Source organism: Copadichromis virginalis, linkage group LG3, assembly GCF_057382275.1.
Source record: "Copadichromis virginalis isolate Kocher_CV1m ecotype Utaka linkage group LG3, C_Virginalis_male_GT1.1, whole genome shotgun sequence".
Classification (NCBI taxonomy): Eukaryota; Metazoa; Chordata; class Actinopteri; order Cichliformes; family Cichlidae; genus Copadichromis; species Copadichromis virginalis.
This window is the reverse complement of record NC_140620.1, coordinates 62,026,921-62,044,962: the sequence shown is the minus strand read 5'-3', so window position 1 is coordinate 62,044,962 and position 18,042 is coordinate 62,026,921. Positions and strand designations below refer to the sequence as shown.

The 18,042-nt window shown below is 42.1% G+C and overlaps 2 protein-coding genes across 2 annotated transcripts in view; one reads left to right on the top strand and one right to left on the bottom strand.

Annotated features, from left to right (window-relative positions):
* LOC146716484 (protein NLRC3-like) overlaps nucleotides 1-18,042 on the bottom strand; it is a 368,054-nt gene that overhangs the window by 59,568 nt on the left and 290,444 nt on the right. The window lies entirely within an intron of this gene.
* LOC146716496 (uncharacterized) lies at nucleotides 11,798-14,722 on the top strand. The gene has a single exon (XM_085452472.1). It carries the CDS (start codon nucleotides 11,921-11,923, stop codon nucleotides 14,255-14,257), a length of 2,337 nt encoding a protein of 778 aa, XP_085308598.1. The 5' UTR covers nucleotides 11,798-11,920; the 3' UTR covers nucleotides 14,258-14,722.

Here is an 18,042-nt window from a genome sequence, read left to right as displayed (position 1 = left end):
TGAAATCATCTGAGCACATTACAAGTACATATTTGCTTACTCTGTATGCTCAAATGTGACCCGTTATGGCCACTAGAAAAAAAGAGGAGGCCCGAAAAACAGGTGGGGGTCCTCCACCACCACCACTCACAGAGCCTGGCCACTTGGCTTCCACATTTGTGATAATGTTGGCAGCATCACATATGATCTTCACAGTGCAGAGAACACAAATTAGCATCCATTACTATAATGAAATAATTTGTTAGTTTGAAATGCTACAGGGAACTATGTACCTGTACATTGATGCTGTGGAAAGACTTCCTGTTCACATAGTCTCCTTCATTTACTGAAGGAGCAATGATTGGAATGTGAGTGCCATCTGTACAGCCAATCACGCCTGGGAACCGTGAAAATAAATGTAAAATTTAAGTAGTAGTTCAAGTATCACCACATCATAAATTAAGTTTTGGTCATCCTGCTACCTGCAATTTTGTGGCATCCCTCTTTGATAAATCTTGTGGGTCTATGACCGGGGAACACCACAAACGAGTACAGGAGACGTTTCAGTGCAACTGTAACATTCCTGACTGCCCGACAGACGGTAGCCTTGGAAACGTGCTCAGCGTCACCAATATTATACAGAAAGCTCCCGTTTGCAAAAAACCGAAGTGCAATACAAATAATATGTACAGAACTGAGAGAATGTCCACGATGTGTCACATGAGCAATATTAGGCCTGAGGATGTTATTCAAATAACTTATAGATTGTGCTGAAAAACGGTAACGTTCACACAGGAAATCATCAGGAAATGATAAAATGTCCGAACGCGCTCTAATCACTCTCTCCCGGCGGAGAGCTCTGCGGAGAATTTGGGCTTCAACATCTACTGGCTCTTCAAGGAAGGAGCACGCCATGTCTGACACTTCCTACAGTCAGGTTTCCGACACAGAGGCGGAGAACGTCAGGGTTAGTTGAAGTAACCCGGAGTGTGTCGTCATAGTAACTCACTCAGGATTAATCTAAACTCGCTTTGTGAAACCGAAAACCCAGAGTTTTCGTTAACTCAGGGTATACTTACTCAGAGTTTGCACTAAACCGGCTTCCTGAAATAGGGCCCAGATCTAAATCCAATCAAGAATCTGTGGCAAAATCTGAAAACTGCTGTTCACAAACGCTGCCCATCTAATCTGACTGAGCTGGAGCTGTTTTGCAAAGAAGAATGGGCAAAGATTTCAGTCTGTAGATGTGCAAAGCTGGTAGAGACATAAGGCAAACCGGATTATAAGGAGCACTGTCGATTTCCAGAAAAATCAAAGGACTGATTTTTAGAGTGCCTTATTTTCCGAAAAGCACAGTAATAACATAATAACAACGGCCCGCTAGCATGCTCTTGGTTGCTGAGGGCTATGCTGTGGCTGAGCTGCAAGATTAACTCTGCAAAACCAACTTTCATCAAGTAACAGGGCTCTAGAGTGCAACCAATTTGGTCGCAAATGCGAATCCGTGTAAATGAGAGCAGGTACACTGATTCCACACAAAGACGTAAACACAGAACGGACCGACGCATCAGAATCAACTTTGTCTTTCTCGGCTTTCTCACCCGACGGCTCGTAGACGGACACGCTGTCGGAGCTTAGCGATCCTGATGCGTCCGGTCCGCGCTGCGATTACGTCTTCTTGCGCTGATTCTGAGCTGCAGGTTTTGTCTCTCCAACCAAAATTCACAGAGCCAGCAGCAAAAGAAGCAGCAAACTGCGCTTCACATTTGATCAATGTCATTAATTTTGCTGTTTTGCTTCCACGACTATTAAAATCACACTCCATGCACAGCTAGCTCTCTCTCTATCTGTCTCTGTACTTCAAGAACAGTTTCCCGTCTCCAATCTCTGTTTTCTGTATTATTCATGCGCTTATTACCCACCAGTCTACCGTTGTTTTTTCCCTGCTAATATTAGCATCACACGGCACAGCTTCTGTATCACGTGGTATAAGGCTCCGCCCTTGTCATTTGTTGAGCAGGAAGAGTGAGCACTTGGTTTCATGCAGAGTACGTCCCGGATCAAAATGCGGTACAATCGTCGTCGTCTTTTTCTTTTTCTTTCTTTTAAATCGTCATTTGGAAATGAGATCGCAAATAAGTTTGAATCGAGATCGCGATTTTCTAACGATTAATCGTGCAGCCCTAATCCTATTAGTCGACTAATCGCAAAAATAATCGGTGACTAGTCGACTATCAAAATAATTGTTTGTGGCAGCCCTAATGCACACAGGGAAAAGTTAGAGAGGAAAAGAGAGAGCAGGAAATTACTCTTACTCTTAGGACGTATATGGCCCAACAGGCCTCGCGATACAGATGAGCTACATCCTCCTGGAAAGCAGCTGCCAATACAGTCTCCCCCATCTGCTGCAAGGCAGATGCTTCAAAACAGAGTGAGAAGTAAAGAGAGAGGGAAGGAACTCAAACAAATTAACACTATATTTTATCTTTAATAATCATATATATTGCTTTACCAAAACAGCTTGTTTTTGTGTTTTTTAAACTACCATCTCTCTTAAACCAACTTGAATTGAACAGTGAGCACAGCCACTAAGTTCTATGTAACAAAAATACAGGGATGGGAGGGAGGGAGACGGTACCTGCACTGACGTTTAAAAAGAAAGAATAGGAGGAGGAGGGGTGGAGGTGGTGGAGCTCTCCGACAGGGGGAAAACTGAGATTTCAGTAAAGCTCAGTCCAAAGCACTTTCCTAATGATTTCCCTGTAACATTAGTCCTCGAGGTCCCCGTCACAGCAGACTACTGTGAGCGCCACCAGACAGTTAATGAGACAAAAACGAGACGCTCTTACAGCCAGGAGGATGCTTCCAGATGACGCTTGATTAATTTGATTGATTATCTGTGAATAAGTCTTGAGCCTCTCCTCAGTTCTTTATATTTTGCCTGTACTGAGCCAGATGTTCTTCTTCTTCCTTTCTTTAGACTTTCTGAAGGTCATTTAAAGTTTTTCTTTGGACATTAACTGCTTTTTCACCCATTTTCAGTCCAGTCCTTGTACCTGATCGCTTTCAGAGCGATATTTTTGTTTTTTGGGGGGGTTAAACCACTTAACCTAACTCAAGGGGACAAACCCGAGTTGTCAAATACAATACAAAACACACAACTTAGCAAAGAACCAATTTTAAATTTTATCTTTAGGGACTTTGTTACTAGCAACCTGTCACAGAAACACACTATTTAATTTCTTTGGATTGGGAAAGTAGAAGACAGAAAAAAAGGGGACAAGCTGAAAAATCTATCTACAGTGGAGGAACAGTACCTGAAAGTCATGTCAAAAAAAATTCAGCAAACACCTGACACAGGACCTGAAAGATGCACTTGGTCCTTCAGTTGATCCATCTAGTGTTCACCAAAGCCTCATCTCATGGTGTCAGTGAAGGGTGGCTGTCAAGAAGCCATTATTAAGGAAGGGAACAGGGAGAAAAGGCTGAGGGATGCCAAATTACACAAGAACTGGACTGAAAATCAGTAGCAGCAGGTCTGATGGAGTGATGAACCAAAATTTGACAGTTCTGGTTCAAATTGTGGTAATATGTCTACAACCACCTGTAAACTACTGTACAGCTCTGCCATAGTTTGGGTCTGCATTTCAGCCAGGGTGTTGGATTTCGTCAAAATTGATGGAATTATGAAAAGTACCACCAGACTTTGATGCACCATGCAATACCATCTGGAAAGCGTCTGATCGGCAGCAGCTTACTAAACACATCGAAACACCATCATTCATGGACTGACCTGAGCCGTGTGGGATCATCTCGGCAGAGAATGGAACAAAACGGCAGCTGATATCGAAAGAAGAGCTCTGAATGTCCTTAAAGAAGCTCGGAGAACTATTCCTGAAGACTACTTAAAGGAATTCCAAAGAAATGTGCCTAAGAGAGTTCAGGGCGTGCTGAAGATAAAGATGCTCAAGCTCATTACCTCATTATATCAACTCTGTTTTTGCCTTTTATATTGTATTTTCATGTAAACTTTTCAAATTTAAACTGTTGCACCCGTTTCCCATTACCCAGCAAGTTATATGTTAGAATTAAGGTGTGGCTCAAACTTTTGCACAGTCCTACATTTCCCATCTATAAAATGATTTGACACCTGATAAACCTTTAAAAGCACTGACCTGCCTCTCCAACTCTCTGTTTTAAACAACACGCACTTACCAGCAGTTGTGTTGCGTTTTCGTCAGGTTAGTGGCTCAGACCTAAAACAGCCCAACATTATCTCTAATTCAGGTCTGGACCCAAGCTGACCCATTAAAGTACGTGGTACTCCTTTTATTTGTACTTGTGTACTCAGGCATAAATTAGACTTTTCAGGTACAAACTAAATAACACAAAGAGGAGCTTATGAATAAGAACGAAACTGAGAGGCCCACTGCAAGAAGATACACACCCAAGTGCTGAGATTGTAAAGATGAAAAGTGAGCAGAGGAAAACGAGCGTTTCAGGACAACCAGGCGGTTTCCTCTTCTTCCCATCTGGCAGCCTCACAGCGGGGAGTTATGAGGTAGCCCCAACCTACCTCACATCTCCCCGCTGTGCAAGAACGAGCTCAGCAACACAAGCATCCTTTCTCTTTCGCGAGTGCATACGTGCACATCTACAGTGCTGCATGCCAATGAACCCATTTTCTTGGAGCACCTACACAAGCTGCAATCTACAGATCGTGTTTCACAGCGCTACAGCGAGAGGCAAACACCTCCCTCTGTTTGTGCTTCATTCTCAGTGTTGGGACTAACGCGTTACAGTAACTACGTTATTATTGTGGTAACGAGCACGGTAACTAGTTATTATGCCAAAATCAGGAACGCGTTAGTCGTTACTGAGATTTAGATAGGGTTGTTACTCGTTACTTCGTGTGGTGGCTATCGCGGAGTTTCCACAGATTCAGTAACATTAGCAAGTGGTGGAGGGCAGCAGGTGGATGAAGGAAAAGGGACGCAGAAGGAAAAGAGACCCGAGGCGGCCGCCGGTCCAAGTGTGACCTGAACTTCAGGTAAGAAGTTATGACCTGCAGTCTCTCTGGGTCAGATATGAACCAAGTTTAGGTGGAGTTTATTTTCGTTATTCTGACTTTTTCCGTACTGCGTGCTAGCTAGCATGACGGAGTTTCTATACAGCTGGGTGGTGCTATGAAGTTAATGATGTTGAACTTTATTTTGTTCATAAGTTATTAGAGTTGCCAACCGTCCCGTCTGGTATTCAGAGAAAATATTACGCGTTTCTTATTGAGGTGAAAAGGAACAGTTTGTCCCGGACTTCAGCTACAATGAAAAAGACACAAAGCTGGATTTATTCTGTGTCTTTACACTGTCATTCTCCCCCCTCTCTCTCCCGTTTCTACTTCAATCATGAAAACTGATCAATGATCAGCTGATCGGCTCTCTTGTTTGTTTATCGCTCACTTTGCGCCAGAAAGAGGAAACCAGCGGATGTCGCGGTAAACAACAGCAGCATGTTTAAGCTTGATCAGCTGTTGTTAGAATTTATTTAATATTAATTTCTAGTATCAGCTGATGTTTGCTGGAGCCACAGCTGTAAAGCTGCTGGTCATGATATCGGTTTGGTTATCTGGTGAGAGGGAAACATGAAGATGAAACCAGGAGATGTCCTTACTGGATCATCAGAGCTGAACAGGTGATGGAGAAACAGGTTTACCTTTTAGGTGACATGAATGAGTTGAAGGGAAGTTATGAACTGTTTCTGAGAGATAAATAACACCAGGATCCTTTTTTAGGTAGCTGACAGCTGGTAACTGTGCAGGTGCGGATCTAGCAAAGTGTTGCCAGGGGGGCATGTAGGGCATTAACAGGGAGAGGTGGGCACAAGGAAATACTTTTCTTTCTTATTCTCATTTAAAATGTCTAGCTTTTAAAAAATAATTATCTGAATCTTACAACAAACGATTGATAGATTGATGCATATATACCATCAAAACAGTGTACATCACTGTCACAACAGTGTTTGTTTTCATTCAAAGGCTTTATGTTTTTCCTATAATGGTGGGCCGGTCTCTAGTTAAAATACCCGGGCCAATTTTTTGTCCCAGTCCAGCCCTGTAAGCAGCTCATCTGCAGTCTGGTGTTACCTACATCTTCCTATTCAGAAGGCAGAATTTCTGAGTTCTGAGTACAATCAAAGCACCACGACTGCAGTTTTTGTGTTGATGTAAAAGGCGCACATGACGCTGTGACGTAGGCTAGAATCATGGCAGCAGTCAACGACGGTCCAGACGTGGGATTTCTCTCGTGGAAATGTGCACATTATCTTTTCCTTTCTATTGGTAGGTGGCACAGTGCACTGTGGCAAGTAAGCAAGCTAGAAGACTGGCAAAGTTATGGAAGCAACACATTAACAAGAGAATTCTGAGTAAAACCAAAGTTACTTTCCCTAGTAACTAGTTACTTTGAAAGTAACGAGTAACTTGAAGTAACTGAGTTACTTTTGAGAGAAGTAACTAGTAATGTAACTAAGTTACTATTTTAAAGTAACTTACTCAACACTGTTCATTCTAGCTTCGCCCTTCTCTTCCCAACCACACACACCAACACCTTCCTCTTGTGAATTTTATTTTAATCCTTAACATAAAGACAGCTATAAATTAGGATAATCAACCTTGATTTATTACCTCCTGCACCCCCCCACTGTGTGTTCAACAGGAAGCTAAAAGTTGTTAGCTGTTAAAGTGTTCAAAAAACAGCAGGAGCTCGGTGTGAGGCCACAGTGGGCCAAAAAACACAAGATGACCTCCAGCAAGGACAAAATGTGTCTGGACGTCTCTGTGAGCATCTGTCTCACTGTGTAAGTGTAGCACAGTGTCTGTGTGTGCATGGCTGGGCAACAGAGACAGCACAACTGAAAGCCAGCACTCAGACGAGGACCCGGTGCATCGTCTGTCTCATCTCAGCCAGTTTACTTACAAACTCTTTAAGTTTGAATTTTAAAGCCGACAATGTGCACAGGGCAGTGATATTTAAAATGAAGGTAAACTATTCCAATCTCTGCAGCCCCAATTGTGTCTCTCACACACACAGTCCTGAATTCATTACTGAAGTCTCATCCAGACGTTCAATGTGCTGTGTAATTAAATTGAGACGTGGGGTCAAAATTCCCACCTAGATTGAGTGAGATGAAATAGAAATCGGCTCTCCTCTAACTGACTTTATAGAAATAATTACATAAGCTGCATTTATAACTGTTATTAAATAACAGCAGCACACGAGAACTAAAGTGTAATCCCAGCACATTTCGCTTCACTTGCACTGATTCTTTAGAGATGACGACCGTGGTGGGTAATTAAGGGCAAACAATATACAAGTGGCGTGAAAAATGGAGGCTGCATTACCTTTCCAAAGCTTCCTTTCCCGATGGCCCGCAGTATCTGGAAGTGGTCAAAGTTCACTGTGGAGAAAATGAGAAGCAGTTAGTGAGAACGTGTCAGTTTGAGCTGAGCTATAAAACAGGGAACATGACATGTACAGCACTGTGCAAAAGTCTTGAGCCATCCCTCATTTGCTTCCAGGGATCCGGACTTCCCTGTAATCTTTAAAGTGGTATTAAGGAATAGCTCTCCAGGCTTTTTAAAGTGTTTCCAGGGCTTGTATTTGACCACTTTTTGTCTGTTAAGACCCTTCACACTAATCTCTGAAACATTCAAACATAAACAGACACCTAAGTCATGGAAAGGACCAGAAAACTTAACAAAGAACCAATTTTAAATTGTATCTGTACACATTTACTTGCAGCCTATTGCAAAAAAACAAAAGCCCACATCATTTGTTCTCACTTCTTTAGTTGAAGAATGCAGTTAATAACACCGTTAACACAGACTGACCTGGCAAAACACGAAAAAATAAGGGGGTGGTTCAAGACTTTTGCTCGGTACTGTATGAGAAATGGAAATGTGCACTTCACAATGTATCGCTGCACTTCGGCAGTACTGTGAAGATTAAATGTTTTTTCCTTCCCGATGCATGTGAAAGGTTAAGACTTACATCTCCAAATGTACTGGAACTGATTTGAACCAGAGGACTCAGCCACACTGTTACTATGTACTGCATAAACACGTTTACCGATGAAGGTAAATCAGACGCTGTCCTGACTGTGTGGCTAAATTTTGTGCTGAAAGCATCAAATCAATTGAATATGATTAACTTGCTATGAGAGGTTTTTACTCCAAGTGTGACTTTTTCTGGGTTCATACACCTTTCAGGGTCAAATTCAAGCACTTTGTGAACACGTTTAATGTCCATTTTCAACATTTTCCAGCACATTACCATAAAAAGGATGCATATTTCACTTCGCATCACCTGAATAAGACCAAATAATAATAAGTCTTCTCATCAGATATTGATGCTTCTTTCTTATGTGACACAAAAAACAGGAGGAGACAGATCTTTGCTTGTGTTGTTTTTTAAGTTCATTCATTCAAAACTAACTGTAAGACGCTTAACTACATTGCAGTCTGTGTTATTGTTGTAGACCTAATTATCACCTTTAAAGTGTTTGTGCTAATAACATCATGTAGAGTAAGACAGGCATAGAGAACAGCACTGACTGGGAGAGGCTTTGAACAGATGACATACTCAGATCAATTCAACACTTTAGACTTTAAAAATGCACAAGCGTCTTTCAAAAACCCATTTATTTAATCTATCATCATTGATATTATTATGTACAGTTATAATGTACTGTTCATCTCCCTTAAATAAACAGGCAGCCTTAAAGTGTGAAATAGTCACTTGTCTACTGTCTCAGTGGCTGATAGTGCCCCACAGGCCTCAATGTCAGCTTGAAGCCATTATGTTTCAATTGTTTAATGATAAACAGATTTTGAATGAAAGCGAGGAAACTTCGGTAGCACAAAAAAGTGCCTATTCTTTGTTCCCATATGGTTCAGTCATATTACCGTCATTTCCCCCTAAGCTGTTCCCAAAGACACCAGGTTAATACTTGAAAAGGCTGCAGCGATACACAAAAATATCATCAATATTCTGTTTACTTGGTGACAACGTCGCTTTTAGCCTTCAATCAGAAAGCCTGACGTTGGCTAGTTAAGCATCGGGCTAACGTTTAACGCTTTCACTTGAGGGAAGTAACTCGCAGAGGTGTGGACTCAAGTCACATGACTTGGACTCGAGTCAGACTCGAGTCATTAATTTTATGACTTTAGACTTGACTTGAAAAAATGTTCTAAGACTTGTGACTTGACTTGGACTTTTACACCAATGACTTGGGACTTGAATTGGACTTGAACCGGTTTACTTGAAAAGACTTGATATTTTACCCCAAATATAAAATTTAACATGCATATTATATAGAGATTGAAAATGTGACGTCATTCACGGGTAGAACCGCAAAGGATTCTGGGAACTCGTGGCAAGCGGTACTAGCGCACGCAGGCTTTCAATTAAAATCAGTTACACAGCGATAAAAAGAAACACAAAAATGTCAAGAAGCTGTTGTATTATTAACTGCAATAGCCGGTCACATGACAGCCACGGGAAGCCGACAGGTAGAGAAATCGGTTGTTATCGGATTACGTCGTTGAAGAGAAATTGTTCAAGCCATGTTTCCGAAGTGACAAAGAGGCGACGGATGGCCTGGATTGCAGCCATTCAAAGATCAAATATAACGTCCCAGAACACTCCAGCTCACAGGTTAGTCTGCTCCAAGCATTTCCACAAAGGTCAGTCTGCTGTAGTAGTTAATACGTCATTTTCATAACATAATTGGTGATATAGGTTACAAGCAAGTCTGGCGCTGAACAGAAATTGTCGCGCTATGCTCCTTTATTTATTGTGCATAAATAGTGAATTGTCCTGACACAATATTGCGTTTCGCTTCTGTTATTATGGTACATTGACAAAAACATATACTTTTATTCACAGGATAAAACAGGTTTTTTGTATCACTAATTGCCCAGTACGATTACAGCATACAATATTGTTGTCACTGCTACATTTCTGTGATGCTACCAGAAATTATTTCCACTACTAATTAATTACCGTTGAGCTCAAAGGTCCTATTAATAAACGGTTAATGAATGTGTGTTTATGACAACGATTTGTGAGACTGGTAAACTTATGATACGTACGATGGTCTTTCGTTCTACACGGTGCATTTCAAGGTCCTGCACCCATCCGTCGGTAAACTGTACCTGGGCTTGTTGCAGTGACCTGAAGTTACTAAACTTCATGAGTGTGTGCACTCACTCCAAGAACCGTATAATTATAAATATGCATATAAATATGCTAAGATGAGATAGCTGACTTCATCTAACTAGCAAATGTTGTCCAGGCTATGTTGGTGATACAGTTTTTTTTAATGTGTATGATATTTTTGTCATGCGATTTTAAAGCCTACAAGCGCATCCAAGAATGACATGCAGCTTATCTCAGAACTGTCGGTGAAAATTATTCTTGGAGCTAGGTTTAATTGAGCTGCATTTTAAAGAGGTGCAATTTCACAATTTGTGTATATTTTCTAAGTTCACTATTTTGTCATGTGTTGAGAAAAACACAGATTTTAAAATTACATGGTCTAATATTTACATTTAGCATAACTGCAACATTCTTTTTTCGTTGTTTTTTTTTTTTTAAAGACTCGAAAGGACTTGAAATTCAAAGTTTCAGACTTGTGACTTGACTCGGACTTTTACACCAGTGACTTGAGACTCGACTCTGACTTGCCTGACATTACTTGAGACTTGACTTGAGACTTGAGGATAAAGACTTGAGACTTACTTGAGACTTGCAAAACAATGACTTGGTCCCACCTCTGGTAACTCGTATTACTGCTACTGCTGTGTAATCTTGGTTCAATTCACAGCATATTCTACAAGTTACCCTGCAATAACTAACTGTTAGAATAGCGCCACCGTATTGTATCGCACTGAGTGCACTTCAATCCTTTATCCCGCGAGTTTGCTAGCTAGCAAAATAATAATACCAATTTTAAACAAATAACATGTGTAACGTACACACTCGAGAAAATTATTTACTAGTACTTACGCAAACTCCCCCGTTGTGAAAACGTACAAATCCTTCTTGTATTTTTCGTTTTCCAGCAAACACTCATTAAAACGGCCTCCAGGCACATTAGCGCACTCACCCCCGACTGATCAGGGAGGGGGTGAGGGGTCACACACTGAAACAGACTAACGTGCAGAGGTACAGCCCAGGCAGAGAAATGTTGCTTTTAGACTTTGCGACTCGTTTTATTTCTCTATCTGATAAGAAAACTATTCAATCAGATAGTTATTTGTGGTGAATGAAATACGGTTACAGTTTCAAGAAGTTTTAAGCACCAAATCCGAAATCCAAGCACTGCAATATTAAAATCCAATTCAATTTCTTGTTTGCTCCGAAATCTACGACATGACTATATACAGAAAAGCTTGACATGGTATGCAAAAAAAACCCCGAAGACAATACAAATACAAATACATGAACAAAAAAGGTTTTAACTGTCAGTTATGTCATTTTAAAATTTTCCAAAACTAACATTTTCTTTGATTGACTGATATTAAATTGATTAGGGTCAAGTTTAGTGTGAACAATATTACACAAACAAGCACGTGTGTGCGCATGCGCACATATGAGAATCCCTTCGATCGCTTCTCATATGTGCGCATGCGCACATATTAGAATCGCTTCGATCGCTTGTGACGCGGTAACTTTGCTTTGATCCTTTCTGACGTCATAACTTTGCTTTGATCCCAAAACCCATAAATAGGAGCGCTCACCTGTTACTTTATGCTTAACGGACGTTGACCTGCAGCAACTGAAACCCTTTCGAGAAGTTTTGAGAGCAATTTACGAGAGAAACCAAAACAAGTTCAGTTTTGTTTCTCACCAATCCACAGCGCAAACAGACACATTACACCATGTCAGCCAACCCATCCTTCGGCTCAGATGAGCTTGGAATATCTAAAGGGACCATTTTGGGAGATCACCACATGGTGGATGCTTTCCTTGGAGAAGGAAGCTTTGGTGTTGTAACGAAATGTCGCGATACAAAAAACAACAAAACTGTTGCTATTAAAGTCAACAAGAGCGACCCTGAAATTCTGCTCCAGGCAAAACTGGAAATTTTCATCCTGGAGCAGCTACGACGCTTGGATCCAGACAGGTGCAACATTGTCGAATGGAACGGCTATTTCCTCGATGGAGAGCGCATTTGCTTGAATTTCGAACTCCTCGACCAAAGCCTGTCAGACTACATTGGGGACCGGAATAACCAAGGTCTCCCAATGAGAGAAATCAGGCCAATTTTGAATCAGCTCGCAAATGCTCTGTTCCACCTGGGTTCTGTGGGAATAGTGCATGCTGACCTCAAACCTGTCAACATCATGGTTGTGAACCGCAGTGAGTCTCAAGTCAAAGTCAAACTCATAGACTTTGGCATCGCATGTAACACCTCTGCAGTGATTCCTGGTGACTGTGTGGGGACAATTGGTTATTGTGCACCTGAGATTATGCTTGGCACTCCATATGATGAAGCAATTGACATGTGGTCTCTGGGGCTGGTAGCTGTGGAGCTTGCTACAGGGGTGCCTCTCTATCCTGGGGAAGACGATTATGACGTTTTGAAATTCATAATTGAAACCCAGGGTCAGCTACCAGATCATCTTCTAGAGTCTGGCTTGTACACTGACAGCTATTTCATCGAGGATAACCACAACGAACAGCGCTGGACATTTAAGACCCCAGAACAATTTCAATACGAGACAGATTATCGATCCAAGGAAACTCGATCGATAAAACTTAAGTGTCTCGATGACCTCGAACAACTGCTGAAGGTTAGGCGAGGACTGGAAAATGGCCAAACATTATTTGTAAGGCTAATCAAAGAAATGTTGGCCTTGGATGCAAATCAGCGCATAACACCCTCGGAGGTTCTGAAGCATCCCTTTTTCGACCCTGGCCTCTCAAGGAGAACCCCCTGCACGGACATGAATAGTACAGGGGGAGAACTCCTTGTGCTCTCTCAGCAGCCTTCAAGCTGGAAAAGTCATGGATCGCAAAAATTCAGCTGCAGTTTCCAAAACTCAGTTGAATTTCCTCAAAAAAGAGACATCAACACCTCAGCCAACCCATCTGCCTCTGAAGATGATCTTCAAATAACGAAAGGGACCATTTTAGGAGATCACCACGTGGTAGAGGCCTTCCTTGGAGAAGGAGGCTTTGGTTTGGTAACCAGATGTCGCGATACAAAAAACAACAAAACGGTTGCTATTAAAGTCAACAAGAGCGACCCTGAAATTCTGCTCCAGGCAAAACTGGAAATTTTCATCCTGGAGCAGCTACGACGCTTGGATCCAGACAGGTGCAACATTGTCGAATGGAACGGCTATTTCCTCGATGGAGAGCGCATTTGCTTGAATTTCGAACTCTTCGACCAAAGCCTGTCAGACTACATTGGGGACCGGAATAACCAAGGTCTCCCAATGAGAGAACTCAGGCCAATTTTGCATCAGCTCGCAAATGCTCTGTTCCACCTGGGTTCTGTGGGAATAGTGCATGCTGACCTCAAACCTGTCAACATCATGGTTGTGAACCGCAGTGAGTCTCCCGTCAAAGTCAAACTCATAGACTTTGGCCTCGCATGTCCTGCTTCTGCAGTGATTCCTGGTGACTGTGTGGGGACAATTGGTTATTGTGCACCTGAGGTTATGCTTGGCATTCCATACGACAAAGCAATCGACATGTGGTCTCTGGGGCTGGTAGCTGTGGAGCTTGCTACAGGGGTGCCTCTCTATCCTGGGGAAGACGATTATGACGTTTTGAAATTCATAATTGAAACCCAGGGTCAGCTACCAGACCATCTTCTAGAGTCTGGCTTGTACACTGACTGCTATTTCATCGAGGATAACTACAACAAACAGCGCTGGACATTTAAGACCCAAGAACAATTTCAATACGAGACAGATTATCGATCCAAGGAAACTCGATATATAAAACTTAAGCGTCTCGATGACCTCGAACAACTGCTGAAGGTTAGGCGAGGACTGGAAAATGGCCAAACATTATTTGTAAGGCTAATCAAAGAAATGTTGGCCTTGGATGCAAATCAGCGCATAACACCCTCGGAGGTTCTGAAGCATCCCTTTTTCGACCCTGGCCTCTCAAGGAGAACCCCCTGCACTGACATGAATAGTACAGGGGGACAAAACCTTGTGCTCTCTCAGCAGCAATCATCGTTTGGGTGGCCAGAATTCTAGGGGAGCTAGAAAATTCTTGTGGAAAAAAAGCCCAAAACAATAACATCAACAAAAACAACCAATGAATGTGGTCTTAAACTTGGGCACAATTTGGCTTGAAATCCATCAACTAATCTCTCAATATTCAAAGCGGAACAGCAGACAACTTACCATCACATCAGTCCTTCAATCAGACCTACAACAAACGTCTTCCTTCTCTCACCCCAACCGGTCGCAGCAGATGGCCGCCCCGACCTGAGCCTGGTTCTGCCGGAGGTTTCTTCCTGTAAAAAGGGAGTTTTTCCTTCCCACTGTCGCCAAAGTGCTTGCTCATAGGGGGTCATATGATTGTTGGGTTCTCTGTATGTACTATTGTAGGGTCTACCTTACAATAATACATACAGCCTTGAAGTGAGTGCTGCTGAATGAATTGGGAACTAATTGGAAATCTGGATATTAATTAAATAAACCTGCTTTGAGCATCAATTAATTGTTGTTTGAAATTCTTTATAAATATATAAATATAGTGCCACTCTTCTACTGTTTAAATTGCAACTGTTTAAAACTGACTAATTCATTCATACACTTGAGCATAAACACACGCACAGTAAATGGCCTGTATTTGTACAGCGCTTTACTTAGTCCCCAAGGACCCCAAAGAGCTTTACACTACATTCAGTCATTCACACATTCACACACTGGTGATGGCAGCTACATTGTAGCCACAGCTGCCCTGGGGCGCACTGACAGAGGCGAGGCTGCCGGACACTGGCGCCACCGGGCCCTCTGACCACCACCAGTAGGCAACGGGTGAAGTGTCTTGCCCCGGGACACAACGACCGAGACTGTCGGAGGCGGGGCTCAATCTGGCAACCTTCCAATTACAGGATGAACTGCGAACTCTTGAGCCACGATTGCCCTATATACACATATACTTTACAGTACTAGTCAGTGCTTACATACTAGTTCTTTTCCCTACTTTTTCATGCTTACTGGTACAAATGCCTGTTACTAGAGTTAAATGCTATCAATGTATTCTCACAGTTATGGAACTGTACAAATGCATACAAAATAACGCTCACGTAAACATAACTGTGCACTAGTTTGCCCTTATTGCTGCAGTTTGTTTCAAATCACTTTGAATAAAGCTCAGCTTCTCTCAAGCTCTCTCTTACACACACACACACACACACACACACACACACACACACACACAGCCTTGTCTGGGCGTGGCTTTGTTCTGACGTGTTTTGTGTGAACGGTCTCTCAATAAAAGGCAGCAGGAGGAGGAGGATCTGGAGGTCATTTTCGTGGTGGCCTCCCTTGCGCACATAATCGATCGATCGACTGTCTTGTTTTCTTCATGATGAATAAGTCTCTAGAATTCGCGGGACTTGTGGAAACACAGACCCAACATCTGGATTAGCAGTGCTGGAGGGGGAGACTCTGAGCGGTCCACAACATGGCAGATGTTGTCTGTAAAAGAAATCCACACATTGCATTTTTTAAAAATATCGAGTATAATGCCAACGTCTCTCACACAGAGACAACCTACCTTTTGTTTTTTTGTTTTTTTTTTCAGTCCTCAGGGTTTTTGATGATTTTTGGCCTGAACATGGCAGAAGGTAAACCAATCTTCGGGCCATGAGCGAGCTGATCATATACAAGACGCTTCCTAATATTCTCATAAGAAGAGTTGACCTTGTCTCTCTTCATTGTCTTATCGACCTCATTAAACACCCACTGCAGTGCTCTCCAGTCTGACCACTGAATAAAAAACAAATCCTTAAACCATGATAAACGTTCTTCAAGGGTGAGGGGGTATGGGTTCAACCTCCAGCTTTCAAGGCCCCAGAGTGAAACCTCTGTAACGTTGAGGTTTCACCCGGTGCAATTGTGGCTCTTGTAACCATAAATGGTAAGTTGCTCTTTTGTCACACAGTACATACACAATAGATGTGTTTGCAGGTTTTATTGCAAATTTTACATTGCTACATTGTTTTGAATTACCCTCGGCCCGCAGTATATGTGGGCACCTGTCAAAGGTCATTTGGATTTACCAGACCGCTTTGAAAACAACATGGAAAACATGAATGTCTTTGTTGAGCCATGACTGGATTTATCCTTATCCTTCCTAAAGGCCGTTATAACCTTGCACTGCCAGTGGTGAGCTGCACCAGCTGTGACCTAATGTGGTCCCCCTCAGTTAAGGACTTCCAGGGTGGTGGATATTGGCCTGGCACCTTAAATTTCTGCACCCTGTTTTCAATGGATGTCTTTCAGTCTTTCTATGACATTAAGAAGCTGCAGCAGGGATGTCACTTAAGGCCTTTGTCAAAGTGCTGGATGAACGAACAGCCCATTTTGGAAGGGTGAGTTTCTAAATTTGTCAAGTTTAAGGAAATTGTGCAAATCAATGTTTATGATGACTGTCCGTGAATATTCTGTTGTTTGTCCTCTACTTAAAAGACTGGCCGAATATCAGCTGATGCCTTCAGCAAAAGTTTCTTGGAGTGGAGTGCTGTAAAGTTTGAGGTGGACAGGATGTGCAAGGAGCCATGCTTTAGCTGCCCTGCCTGCACTCCAGACATGCTCGCCGTCTCAGTTGATGGAAACTGCAAGCTTTATCGCTTTCAATCAAATGCAAGGTACGTTATGCATTGTGTACATAAATCAAATATGGATTTGTACAAAAATTGTATTTTGATGTTTCTTTTCAAACAACTGTCACTGTGTTCGTTCAGCACTTCAGAGCAGGGGAACTTTGAAGGTGTCTTCATTGAGAAAGATGAGGAAGTTGCTGAGTTTGTGAAATACATCCAGAGACACACAAATGATGTAAGATACACATATATATCAGTGCTGTCAGCGTTAATCTTGTTAAAATGACGTTAACGCCATAACCATATACTCATACGTGTGTGTGTGTGTGGATACATATTTGGATGGGTGGATATTTATTTTGTTTTTCTCTTGGTGTTGTCGTAATACTATTTACTTGACTTTATCTTAATGTGTACTTCATTTTGAGTAGCTCACACTTGGATGTGCGAGGTATACTGCAGCTTGTAGGCTTGGATACGTTTAAGACATTTTGTTATAAGGTTGAATGAATTCAGCAGTCATGTATTGTGACCTCCTTTCTATAGATCAAATGGGGAGGTGCGTTTCAGGATGGGGCCGGTTCTACAGTTGGAGAAGAGGTGGAGCAAGTAAACAGTTTCCTGTCTAGGGCGGCCATCACAACGAAGTACATGTCTAAAGCAGGTGTGTGTCTGTGTGTGAGATTCCACTCAGTCTCCTGCTCATTCATTCTTATTTGTATACTAACTGAAATGCAGGGCGAACAGACATGCTGAGCCTCCTGGCTTTGGGCTGGAACAAAAGGAAAGTGGAACAACTGGGCCGCACTTTGAGCCAGAGATATCTAAAGGTCATTTTTTCAACACCCATTTTAATGTGTGTGGTAATGGGGCAAAAACACCAGTACTCTAAAAATGTCCATATGAATGACATTTATTAATGTATTCTTAGATCATAAGGATCCTTAGAGAACAAGTGGAGAGCCTGAATGCGAGCAGAAATGAGCTGGGTGTGGATGACGACACACTGCAGCAATGGGCTGAAGGTGAGTCTCAATATAATGCACTCGTGTATAACAACAGGACCCACCATGGCCTCATTAAAGAACTTAGAGTTAAGATCTTTCTGACAGTGTCAACAAACAATGAAAAATAAGCTTGTAAAAGCAGAATTGATGGCAGAGTTGTTGCGTTTGATCAAATTGGATTGGACCTGGGTTGAAG